The sequence below is a fragment of the Capsicum annuum genome, chromosome 9 (assembly GCF_002878395.1).
Source record: "Capsicum annuum cultivar UCD-10X-F1 chromosome 9, UCD10Xv1.1, whole genome shotgun sequence".
Lineage (NCBI taxonomy): Eukaryota > Viridiplantae > Streptophyta > Magnoliopsida > Solanales > Solanaceae > Capsicum > Capsicum annuum.
In genome coordinates this window covers 52,807,842-52,821,196 of record NC_061119.1, presented here as the reverse complement: position 1 = coordinate 52,821,196, position 13,355 = coordinate 52,807,842, and the positions used below count along the sequence as shown (strand labels likewise).

Sequence of the window (13,355 nt, the reverse complement as noted above, 5' to 3'; positions counted from 1 at the left end):
AACTGCAGGTTGACAATGAATGTACATGTGATTATCTTATTAATGCATTTTTTCAACATATCACATGATAGATGAACGGGCCCTTATTCACCTTTTATAATTTTCAGATTTGAAGGGATCCAATCCCAATATTATTTGGTCCAACCAACTTATCATGAGAACAAACGACATAAACAATTCTTGAAAAATCTTCTAGTTCTTCAATACATGCACATCTTTGAGATGTTACAATTGTTCATATCAATTTATGAACTTTTATTCTAGTAAACTCCAAGTTTACCATGGCATGTACTTTTTCTTTAGTAAATTTTAGATTTACTATTACATGAATAAATTTCAGATTTACTACTTCAGAAGTAGATTTCAAAATTATTCAACCTCTTTCGAAGGTGAGTTGTGATCAAGTGCACGCTTGCATTAATAAGTTTCTCAATCCCCGGGAATGGAATATAATCGTGCCTTAAGTCTATCAAATTATGATAGCTTATAACCTCTTTTAAGATTTTGCTACTTCAGAAGCAAATTGAGGCATACATATAATGTAGAGAATTTTTCTCTATCATATCTTATAATCATATAAGAGTGTGAAAATATCATTACTTTAGATGATCATTATCATATTGTCCCTCCACACGTATATTCGTGCATTCAATCACTTGTCTTCTTTCAGACATATTATGCACTGCTACTACATACACCTCAAGAATGAAGTAAGTTGTCATAATTCAGACTTATCATATATTGCTACTACATTCACTTCATGGAATGGAGCATATTCAATGGGTCGAATTTCATGACTTTTCATAAAATACCCATTATTTTTCCTTAGCCATCATATTATATCAATATGGTGCATTGAGATTCAAACTCAACGTCTTATCCATATAAAGGCGTCTTAGGCATAAATCGATGGGACTTCAACCCAACATATTATCATCTCTTTTGATAATATTTTTCTTGAGAAATAAATTCAAAATATAAATGTTTCCAAACCAATTATTTTTCCTCAAATCCAACAATAATTATATTATTAGTACAAAAGACAGATAACATAAGGAATTACTAACCTTGAAATTACCTTTAGATTTATAATCTCACCTTATTTGGCAGAATCTCGTGTTGATAATCTAAATTAGTTAGAAACTCTAAAACTTGTGTAGCCACGTATGAAACAGATCTCAATTGGTAAGAGACTTCGTACAGATCTCATTTGGTAAGAGACTTCGTGCTGATAACGTGTTATAAAACAATAAAGAATAAGAAGAAGACTAGAGAGAATAGAGAAAGTGATTCTTATTTCTTCTCTTGAGGGATGAGAGATCATAAGATTATAAATACACTGAACAAAACCCCTCTATTTATAGGAAAAATTTACTCCTAGTCTGAATAAAAGACAGATGCTTGAAATCCTAATAGATATCAAGGTAGATTTTTTGTTTTGTCCCCGCCTTATGTCATTGTTGCATTTAAAAAAAAAAAAAGAATAGTTAGGTGTGAAAAGAGAAATTAAACTTGATAGGAAGACTTCAAATAGAAAAATGACCTAGAAAAATATTTTGTTTTGACCACAGAAATCAGATTATTGCGGAATAATAACATCATATGATGCCAGTGAAGAAAATGATTACCCAAAAGTTGGGCTCAGTGAGAAAGTTTGAGTAACTTACCATGAATTTCTACTCTTTGAACATATTCAACAAGGAATAAAATGAACAAAAGTATCCCATCTTACTTTGCATCTTATAATTATAATTGACGTCAAATTATTAAAAAGAAAAGAGAAAAAGCATAAAAAAAAATCCATGAACTTGTCGCTATAATTCATTTTAGCACATTAACTTTATAAATAATTATTTACCCTTTAACATTCTGTTTGGATGGTGGTTTTCCGTGATATGGTATGGTATAGTTACTAAGAGAACTATGTTTGTTTTGATTGTTTCTCAAAATGTATGATATTGTATGGTTTAAATTCAGGGTTTGATAACCATGAAAACCCTCACCTTATATAACCACCAATTTGTTGGTATCCCATAATTTGCCTCTTTTTTTCTCGTTACGCCCTTACTTAATATTATATAATTCTATTTTAGCCTTCACGTTATATTATTTAACTTCACCTCCTACCCCGCTCCTTCACCCTTCCCCTCCCCATTTTTTTTAAAATTTTATTTCTTAAAAAATTTCAAACTTTTGCTTACCCCACCTCCTTCCTCGACCCGACCCCACCCCCGACAAACCCCCACCTCAATTTATTTTTTAAATTTGTTTTCAAAAATTCAAAGAAGTTTTCTTAGCCCCCACCTCCACCCCCAACCTACTAGCCCCCCTCCCCCATCAATTTCTTTTTTTTAAAAAAAAATAGTTTTTAAAACTTTTAAGAAAAATTTCTTACACCACCCCTTACCAGCTTCCCCCTCCCCCCCACCCCTCCTAAAAAAATAACAATAACAATAACAACAAACCCAGTGTATTCTCACACAATAGGGTCTGGGGAGGGGTAAGATGAGATGTACGCAGTCCATACCACTACCTCCGGAGAGGTAGCAAGGCTGTTTCTGATAGACCCTCGGCTCCGCCAAAAAAATAATACTAATAATAATACCTCCCCCCTCCCCCTCTCCCCCCCTCCCCAACCAAAAAATTATTTTTCTTTAAAAAATTAAAACTTTTTTCTTACCTCAATTGCTATCCCGGCCTCCTACTCCACTACCCTCACCCCCAAATATTTTTTAAAAGAATTTAAATTTTTTCTTGCCCCACCTCCTTTGTCATTTTTGTTTTTAATATTTTATGTTAATGTATTCAAATGCTTTTACAAAATATTTTCTTACTTGCATAACGAATACAAAAAAATAAGTAAGAAACAATTTACTTTCCTAGAAAATATTTTTTTAAATTCAGTACTGAACATACCCGTAGCATACACAAAAGATGCATTCAGACTTTGTACTTGTCATTGATGTCACGTCTCAAAACACCAAAAAAAAAAATTGTTACTATGAAAATGAATTTGGTTATATTTATTTTGTTTTACTCTTCTATTGACTTTGTTGGAATTTTCATGAATTTAACAACTTCATATATCTACATGTCATAATTTATAATAAATTAGTAGGAAGAGAATTATTTTATTAACAATTATTGATAAATTTAATATTTATAACAATTAAGGGTATTTTAGTAAACTTATCAGTTACGATACAATATCATACTGTCAAATCAAACAGTAAAACTATTATTAAATAACAATGAAGGATACAGTCTATCCAAACATGTTATTATACTATACTCTACAGTAAAATATCATACCATACAGTACCATACATTATGAAACCATGATAAATTACCATCCAAACAGAGTGTAAACAACTTTTAAATAAATTTTATACCATCCCAAAAATATTATACCACTCTCACTATGAAAATTGCATCACACACGCGCCACGTTAGAGTCACATAAGAAATTATTTTTTTTAAAAAAAAAATACTTCATATATCTATAGTTTATATCTATATCTATAATATATTAAAAGTGTGAAGACCCTTAGAAAAGTGATTGAACTTTTTGCCCTTCATTAAAAGATTCCACAATAAATAAAATCGTCTTTTTACTATTTTTCTCAAAATATAATTTAATTATTTATATAATACTGAAATTTTATGTTTTTGTCCTAAAAGAATTCGGACAGAATTAAAGTTGCCTTGTGCAACTACATTTTCCTTATTTACACATAGTCCATTGAGAGTCAAATTACTCAAAGAACAAAATTTTTAAGAAAAAAACGTGGGTAAGGACTAAATTGAACTCCTAATATTTAGTACTTTTAATCAATGTAGTTTAAATAAGGTTTACATTCTTTATTTAATATTTGACATTGAGCTAAAGTATACTATCATGGGAATTCGTTCCTTCAAACTCTGGCAATAGGTGCGGCACCTTACCTTTACAGTAGCCTCTATCAATATATAGAGGGAGAAATTAAAGATCAAAATTAGAAAAATCCTTCAAGTATGTTTTTTAGATATATGCTTTAATATCTTGAGCTATTTTTTTTTTTTTTTTGATTACCTTGCGATATAGAACACTTTGACTAATGAAAGGATCAAGATTGAGATATGATTCTTTTGTTAGTAGTTTGCTAAAAATTACAAAAATTTGTTTCTTAAGGTGAAACGTTTATAAATTACAACACCTGTTTCTTCTATTTTTTTCCCAAGGTTTTATACTTCAATGCTATATTTATTTGAGTAATAGTTAATCATGTGCATGAACATAATATATGCTAGTTGTAGATAATATAGTATTGATTGATAAATTTATAATTTTGTGACTTAATAGAAATATAGAGATAGGTCACCCAAAAGTGTGTTATCAACTTTCAGATGTCAAGATCCACGTATTCATGCTATATACAGTCAAGAATTCGTATTGTCCATGCTTTTCTCCAAACAGAAATAATGTTATGTATTTTGTCAGAGTGTGGTTTAACGCCAATTTTGCAACAAATACATTGACACTATTTTCTATAGATATAATAAGGTGTAGAATATATTTCGTGAAATTAAGAAGTATTAGAAAGAAGGTAATGGATAGAGATAAAGGCAAAAAAAATATGAAGTGTGGTGATACAATATATATGTGTTTACACTAAAATATATGCTTATATTTACATTATTATATTAAAGTGTGAAGAATATTTGAAAAATAATTTAAATTTTTTACATTTCACTAGAAATCTCTCCAACATATAAAATCATTTAATTTTTAATAATTAAACGTTACAGTAGATTACGCTAGTATATATATATATATATATATATGAAGGAAAAAAAATAAACCTTCTTCTCCATCCCCCTCTTTTCCCCCTCCCACAGCTCTAGAATTACCAACAACAACCTGCCAACGTAATTTATGCAACATCAGAAGGAAAAAATGCTTGAATTTGGTGAAATAGTTTGTCAACAAACTTTGCATGGAAATTGGTGCAAAGAAATTCATGCAACAAAATTTGTTTCTTTCCTCACCACTCCCACCTCCACTCTCTCCAAATTTGCATTCGATCAATTTTTTGAGGTTTATTATTTTTAATTCTGGACTCAAATTATTGAATTTAATTCTTGTTTTAGTTTGTTCAATCGAAACAAGAATGACAATTATGGAGTTAATTTAGCTATTGAGGAAATTTAATTTTGAGGGACTAAATTGAATTATTTTGATGATTTTTTTATAAGAAGATGATCTTATTGAAAAAATCTACATGAAAACATTTTGATATGTTTTTGATTGGAGATAGTTGATGGCTAAGAGTGAAAAAAAATTGCTAAGTGTGAAAAAAAAAAATAGGGAAGGAGAAGAGAGGGGGTGGTGGGGTGTGAGGAAGAAGAAGGCTGAAAATTTAAAGTAGGTTCCACTTTTTTTTTTTTCGTCAAAACACACTTTAATATTTTTCGCCACATCAATTATTAAAGGCGAATAAGTTAAAGTGTTAAAAGTGAGTTGTAACGACAAGTTTATTATTTTAAAATGATAGCAACATTATAGATCAAAGAAAGAGGATTCTGGGTGTACATTAGTCCATTCTTTGTATCGTAACAAATATAATGAGCTCAACTGAAACGAGATACTGTAAGAATTCACATAGGTAACAAGAACTTCCTTGGAATTGAAGTACTAGTTGTTGTTGCAATAAGTTGTCGTTGCGATTGGGATCATAATTCATCAAGGCAATATAGAAAGACTTCTAATCATCGACCAGTATATGGAAAAGAATCCGAATCAGACGAGGGATATGAAAGTTCTTTATCTGCAGAAAATACGTGATGGTCAAATCCAGGAAATGTGAAACCAGGGGTAGAACGTTGTAACGACGACAACTCTGGCAATGGTGGAGGCACAATATCTTCCAAGTAAATTAAAACTTGCCTCATACTTGGCCTAGCTGTTGGCTGAGTCTGAGAGCAAACTAGTCCAAGTTTTAGTACCAATTCAACTTCCTCTTTAACAAATTCATTGCCCAAATTTTGATCAATGGCTAGAAGAATATCACCTCTATTCCAACATGAAAATACATAATCAACCAACACAATATCCTCGTCCGATACCCTTGGATCTATTGGCCTTCTCCCACAAGCCACTTCAAGCAAAAATGCACCAAAGGCGTATACATCACTTATGGTTGTGGCTTTGCCAGTTCTTGTTTGCTCAGGGGCAAGGTAACCTACAGTTCCAACTACATGTGTAGTGAGTGGATCGGTCCCGTGATCATACAATCTTGCTAGGCCAAAATCTCCTAACTTTGCATTCAAGTCACTGTCCAACAATACATTACTAGCCTTCACATCTCTGTGTATTACTACTTGTTCCCATTCTTCATGTAGATAGACTAGTGCCAAAGCTACGCCTTTGATGACTCGAAATCTTTGGTTCCAATTGAGGGCACATATTGGTTTGTCATATAGGAACTTATCAAGACTTCCATTAGGCATGTATTCGTAAACCAAAAGCAACTCTCCTTTGCGCCTGCAATATCCCAAAAGTGGCACTAAATTCCTGTGGCATAGCCGACCAATACTAACAATTTCTGCTACAAATTCCCTCAATCCTTGCTTTGATTCATGAGAGACCTTTTTGACAGCTATCTCTATTGAAGAAGTTGGTAATACTCCTCTGTAGACTCTGCCAAAGCCCCCACAACCTAACAACTCTTTGTTGGCAAACCCATTTGTGGCAATATAAAGATCTTTGTACTTGAACCTATGAGGGCCATATTCAAGCTCCCAATCTTCAAGCAATTCCGCGAATTTCCTCTTCCTTCCAAAATAGTAAATTATAACAGAGAAGGCTATTACCACAACAATTGCCGACATCATTGGCAAAGCAATCAACAAAAGCTTAGATTGTTTCTTCGGTCCAACTCGAGGAAGCTTAGGAAGCCTAGCAAGATCAAGATCTTGAGCTAATCCATTCATTTTAAAGCTCCATCCTAGAATATATTGTGTTGAAACAACTGAGCCTGTGGATCCAGAGAAGCCAATATACATGGTTTCATTTAAGATTGGTGAAAGATCATAGAATGATGACAAAAGAGGTGCGTTTGGTTTTTCCACATTCATTGGAGCCAGAGTGACATTAATTTGCTTAGCCACACCATCATAGTCCACCCAACCCTGCATTGGCTGGCCACTAGCAAGAGTCATGTTATTGAATTTGACATTATGATTGCTTGTATAATAACCTGCTGTCTTCGATTCAACGGATTTTAATCCATTAATATCGATTCCAACATGGTTACCATCAATGTCATTGAATTCTCTGTTCTGAAGTGTATCAAACTCCACAGCGAAAACATGGTTAGTGACTTTGCCCGTAGTGTTATCATTGAAAAGACCAAGAAATGGGCTTGGAAGTGCTTCTGCTAGACCTCCAACAGGTGCAATCACAAAAGCCATGCCATGACCAGGCAAAACTGAAGGCACTATAGCAAAGACAAAAGTGGTGGAAAAGGAGAAATTTGAACCATTTGGTAAGTTCTTGAAATTAATTGGTGTGGGACTAAAAGCATGCCCCTTTTGCAGCCTAGAAGTATTTGTTAGTTGTAATAGACCATTTGATGTCAACTGTGCTATGCCGTCAAGACTCAAATTTGCTCTATTGAAGCCATTGTAAATGAATCCAAGTTCTTCAGAGGCTGCAAGAGCAAAAAGGGCAGGCACAATCAAGGCTACTATCTTGAAAAACATGGCTAAATTTTTTTCAAGAATTCATCAAAACTAAGATAAATATAAGAAAATGTGATGAAATTGAATAATTTTGAGCACCCTTTAAGTCAATTCATATGTTTTCTACTGTGGTCCTAAACTTAGTTTCTTGGTTGTAATAAGTGACAAAAGTAGTGGAAGAACTAGTAGTCAAACTTTGTGGGCATCTATTATTCTCCATTTCCATTTTCCACGGGCTAGGAAACTTTTCTTAGTTAGCTATGTAGAAAGACTATGCGACTATCTTCATACCAATTAAGACGCGCATGGAGAAATATATGCAAGTTCCGCTCTCGAGGTGGTGATACTAAATTCTTTTTGTTTGTAAATTTTTTGTTCCATGTCCGATAACTGTATTTAAGTTTGTCTAATTTGAATTTCTGCCGGATAGAGTTCATTCGAAAGTAAAACTACCTATCAAAAATTTTTTCATATTCAGACCTCGAAATCAAAAACTCATATGAATTGAACGTACATACATTATATCACATCCTTTGACGGTGGTGATAGTAAGTCAAGTCAATGACAAACCACACAGCAAAGGATGTATGAATTGATAGTTATCTTTAACGAGAAAGTCACTTAATATCATAGGGGCAAATGACTTCCGCATTTATGGTGAAAGTCCTTTTTCTTACTACTAGTTTAACGGCATCTGTCTCACGTGTAACGTTTGATTATTTAAAATTAAATAATTTTATTTATTATGAAGATTTTTAATAAAGTGTAAAAGTTCAAATCACTTTTAAAAATCTTTCACACTTTAATATAATAATGTAAACATAAACAAATACACATATATGTTTTACCAGTTTCAATTGGTTGATGAATCATCACTTTTTCCATTTGCGTACCTCTTTCCCTTGTTGTCATATGCTAAGAGAGACATCAATTTAAAACATATTTGTGTTAAGATTTTTTTTCTTTATATTTAAAATCTTTCCTTATTTTTAAAAGTCAAATTTTCACATACTTAAATTCTTATTACAAAATTATACACACAAAAGAATTAGGAGAAAGCAAAGGTGAAAGAGGAAAAGAAGAGTGCCCATCTAAACTTTGATTTGTCTACTATATTCCATTCATTATAATGTGCCTTTTGATGGAAAATTGTAATGCGACTTTTCTTTCCCTGAAGAAAATTCCAATTAGAAAAAGACTTTCACTTGACATTTAGTACAATTATTATTTCCTCATATTAATCCAAGCATTATCAAATGCTAATTTATGACAAACTTTATAGATTCTGATATTTAAAGTTTTTAAATTATAAATAATACATAATTAAATAAATTTGAAAAATAAATACAAAATATAAACAAAAGTCATAATATATTTAATTCTCTGTCCTACTAGATCTGTTGCAAAAATCTCCCCAGCCAATATTCTCCTATCCACCAAACACCGTTAGAGAAAACTTATATGCATATATATATATATATATATGTATGTACACAAAAGAATTAAGAGAAAGCAAAGGTGGAAGAGGAAAATAAGAGTGCCCATCTAAACTTTGATTTGTCTACTATATTCCATTCATTATAATGTGCCTTTAGATGGAAAATTGTAGTGTGACTTTGCTTTCCCTCAGAAGAAAATTCCAATAAGAAAAAGACTTTCACTTGATATTTACTACAATTATTATTTCCTCGTATTAACCCAAGCATTATCAAAAGCTAATTTATGACAAACTTTATAGATTCTGATATTTAAAGTTTTTAAATTATAAATAATACATAATTAAATAAATTTGAAAAATAAATACAAAATATAAACAAAAGTCATAATATATTGAATTCTCTATCCTACTAGATGTGTTGCAAAAATCTCCCCAGCTAATATTCTCCTATCCACCAAACACCGTTAGAGAAAACTTATTTTTCTTCTTAGCTGATTGTTGGTTGTCGTCAAAACATTAATGACATTGTAATAACTCATTTCGTCGTTACTAAATTATTCATAGTAAATTCATGAAAATTAAGAATTTTCAATCCTCAATATTAATTTGGGTCCAAAATAGTCAATAATTTATTTATTATGTCACCTCAAACTTTCCGGTGCTTATTTTAGCATTCGAATGTGTTTAGATAGGCTCAAGCCCGGTGAATTTAATTATTCATGAGTGCTAATTGCAATACTTTAGTTTGAAAGTTCTTTAGTTATGAATTAAGGTCATACAATATTTCTAATACAAAGTTAGGTATAAAACTTTCTTTCCGATACAATTTTGATCTCTAAAGCTATTTATCTTTTTTGTGATTTTTCTTGGCTATTTTTATCATATTTATTTCATTTATATGCTATATAAAATGCCTCCAAAAGACACAATAAATTCTATTTAATTTGACTAACTTTCTTAAACATTACATAATTACAAATTCATTATTATCTCTTCACCTTTCCTTTTCTTTTCATATTCCCATAAAGTTTTCATTTTTTTTAAATAATTTCTCATTTATTTAAAAAAATTATCAATCAACCAATATCTATCTATCTATCTATCTATCTATATATATATATAAAGAAAGATTGTCAGAATGATGATGTAGCACCTCTTAATTGCCTCCAATTATATTTATCTTTTTAGTTTTTATTTTTTTTCACATTTTAAAAATAATTATGTATTGTACTCCCTCCGTTTCAAAATAGTTGGCCCTTTTTGACTTGACACTCCCCATAAGAAAATATTTATTAGGTGTTTATTTTACCAAATTAGTCTTATTAATTATGCTTTCAAAATATAAATTTGAGTAAATGTACTTTATTTAGTCATTTAATGTTAAGGGTAGTATTGGAAGAACATAAAAAATACTCTTGATTTCAGCAAAACAGACAACTAAATTGAAACAAATAATTTTATAAAGAGGGTCAACTAAAACGAAACGGAGAAAGTATGATAAGTACTTCAAAAACCCAATTCTCTTAATTACACGTTTTATTTACCTACTTAATATTCGTATTTAAATTATAGTTACTAGTCTTGAACCTAAGGAAGATCAAGAGTCACTAAAAACAGTAATGCTTAATAATGAGGGTTACACTAATATTCATTATCCTCAATTTAATAGCAAAACAATAATTATATAGAAGATTAAAAGTCACTTAAATAATATTTTGTATTTAAGGATGTAGTACAATATCATCCATGATTGATCAACAAAGGACATGTAGCAAAGCAGTGACAACATCAACATCAAGAGCTTAAAATTCAACTTCATCATGATTTTTCTAATAAACTTTGAAGAGGTACATTTTTTTCTATTCATACGTTTCATGGAATACGATAGTACTCAATCTTATTTTTTTTATAAAGGCAGTTGACAATTGAATTCAATTTTAACCATTATTTCATATGCGTAATAGTGCGAAAAAAGGCTCGGCTTCAAGTTGTTCAAGAAGAGTGGCATTGGATTTCTTGACCTTTTCTTAGGATTAGTCAGTTCTATTCTCGATGAGATGAGGAAGGGATATTATACACTTTGCCAAAGATATTTTTTAACCAACTATCATATTTTGACAATTTGTATATTGATTTAAGTTAGATGTATCAAATCAATCTTTGTGTGTTTGTTGGGGTGGGGGGGGGGGGGGGGGGGGGGGGAGGAGAGAAATATCATTTCCTATGTTTATACACAAGTATAAATAGAATCAGATAATAAATTCAAACTATGAGATACGTCGCATAAATATTTTCTCCTTATAAATATATCGTGCAATTTTTCATTTAGCTTTTATGATAAGTTACAATATCTTTTCACTGGGAATGCATTACAACTTAAGTGTCATTACATTCATATTTTGTTAGCCTTGCATTATTATACTCTAAAGAAAGTGCTGAGTAATGACATCTTTTAGTGCTTTCATAATACATGGTTATGGGTATTTCTTTTTACTTATATATGTAATGCTTTATTTTTTTTATGCATTTGATTATTCTCTACATATTGATTGTTGCAAGGAAGAGTTGAGAGTAACAAAAAAGAATCAGCTCAGTAGTATTTTGGGTCTATTTAGTCAAGTACCATTATTATTTTGCTCATTGTTATTTTGTCTGAGTTTTTTAAATATCTATTTTTATTTTTGGTATGTTAGATTATAAATTTGCTCCTGATAAAGTCACATCTAATTACATTTTATTTAATCTTATTTTTTTTTTTTAAAAAAAAAAGAGATCCGTAAACCTCATATATTAAAACAAAAGAGGTAGAGTAAGAATGAACAAGTGAATCGTCCAAAAGAAAATAAGATTCAAAAATAAATTTCATGTGCACATTTAAATTATTTTTCATTTTTTCTCTCCTTTCCCTTCATTTACTATATTGAATAACTCATTCTTTCCTTTTAATGGTAACTGAGATGTACGTACATGTTTTTTCCTCAACAAGAATATTTTTTTTTTCCCGTTAATACTAATTTTATTTATTCAGGATTTAAGAGACTTAAGAGTAATTTCTTAATTGTAGAAGTTAAAGGAATTTTGCCCAATTAAATCTTGAACACACTAATTCACTATATATACTCTGTCAAATGGGGGCAGACCTATATTAGATTTTGGGGTGCTCTGACACATACTAAACTCGACGCGAAATAAATATAATTATATGAAAATTATATAAAAAACACGTACAAAACATATAAAAGCACCCACTATAACAAAAAGTTGGCTGGGTGCATGGCATTTAGGTTGCTCTTAAGGTCCTTCATTCGAAGGGGTACCCTTGGTTCTAACCTCCATTGAGGTGATTTTTTAGTTCTTTCAGTTTTTAAAATTTTTAAGCACCCACGATCCTTAAATCCTGAATCCGCCAAGAACAATAAATTAAATGACTATCTATTATGTGGGTGTTTGGGTTAGCTTTTAAGTTGGTCAAAATAGTTTATAAGTTATTTTTTACTTAAAAAAGTGTATGGGACATTTTATAAGTGCTTAAAAAAGTTAATTTTGGCTTTTTTAAGCCAAAAATAAGATGCTAGCATCCCTAACTTTTTTTTGGAAGATTATAAGCTATTACAGTTGACCAAGTAAATTACATTTATGTCCCTTATAATTATTCCTTATTCCAAATTTACCCTTGTAGCCTTTCACCTCCTTGTTGAAGATCATCTTTTGATATCATTATTTGATTAATTTTGGTATCTGGGGTTCTCAACGCCCATTTTCTCTTAAGAAATCTGGACACATGCTCCTCCTTAGGCAAGTTGGATTTCAACTTTTCCTGAAACATAATCAAAAGATTAATATTTTCAAGATCTACTAGTACCTCTTTTGTATGAACTATTTATCTATTAATGTAATTATAATGATTAGTAACATATATATTTTGCTTAATGATAAGCTCGGCATATACATATTAATACTATCCTCTAAGGTTAAAAGCAATGAGTCCAGTATAAATTAGAAAATGAAGTGTCGTCACATATTGCACCTTATGATACGAAATCTTAACATAACCATGAAGAAACAAATAGTCTTTTAATATATAACTATCTTTTTCAAACACAAGCATTCAACACTTAAACTCTTAAAAAAATAATTTTTTAGCGCACAAATTAATAGTCATTCATGAAAATATTTTATATATATATATATATAT

General features: G+C 30.6%; 1 protein-coding gene across 1 annotated transcript; it reads right to left on the bottom strand.

Moving 5' to 3' along the window:
- Positions 1–5,496: 5,496 nt before the first annotated feature.
- Positions 5,497–8,238, bottom strand: LOC107842808 (L-type lectin-domain containing receptor kinase IV.1). Its single transcript, XM_016686837.2, has one exon. The coding sequence runs from the start codon at positions 7,741–7,743 to the stop codon at positions 5,749–5,751; it is 1,995 nt and encodes a 664-aa protein (XP_016542323.1). The 5' UTR covers positions 7,744–8,238; the 3' UTR covers positions 5,497–5,748.
- Between the last annotated feature and the right edge of the window lie 5,117 nt (positions 8,239–13,355).

Coding starts and splice junctions, on each gene's coding strand:
- LOC107842808 (XM_016686837.2), bottom strand. CDS start 7,743: ATGTTTTTCAAGATAGTAGCCTTGATTGTGCCTGCCCTTTTTGCTCTT.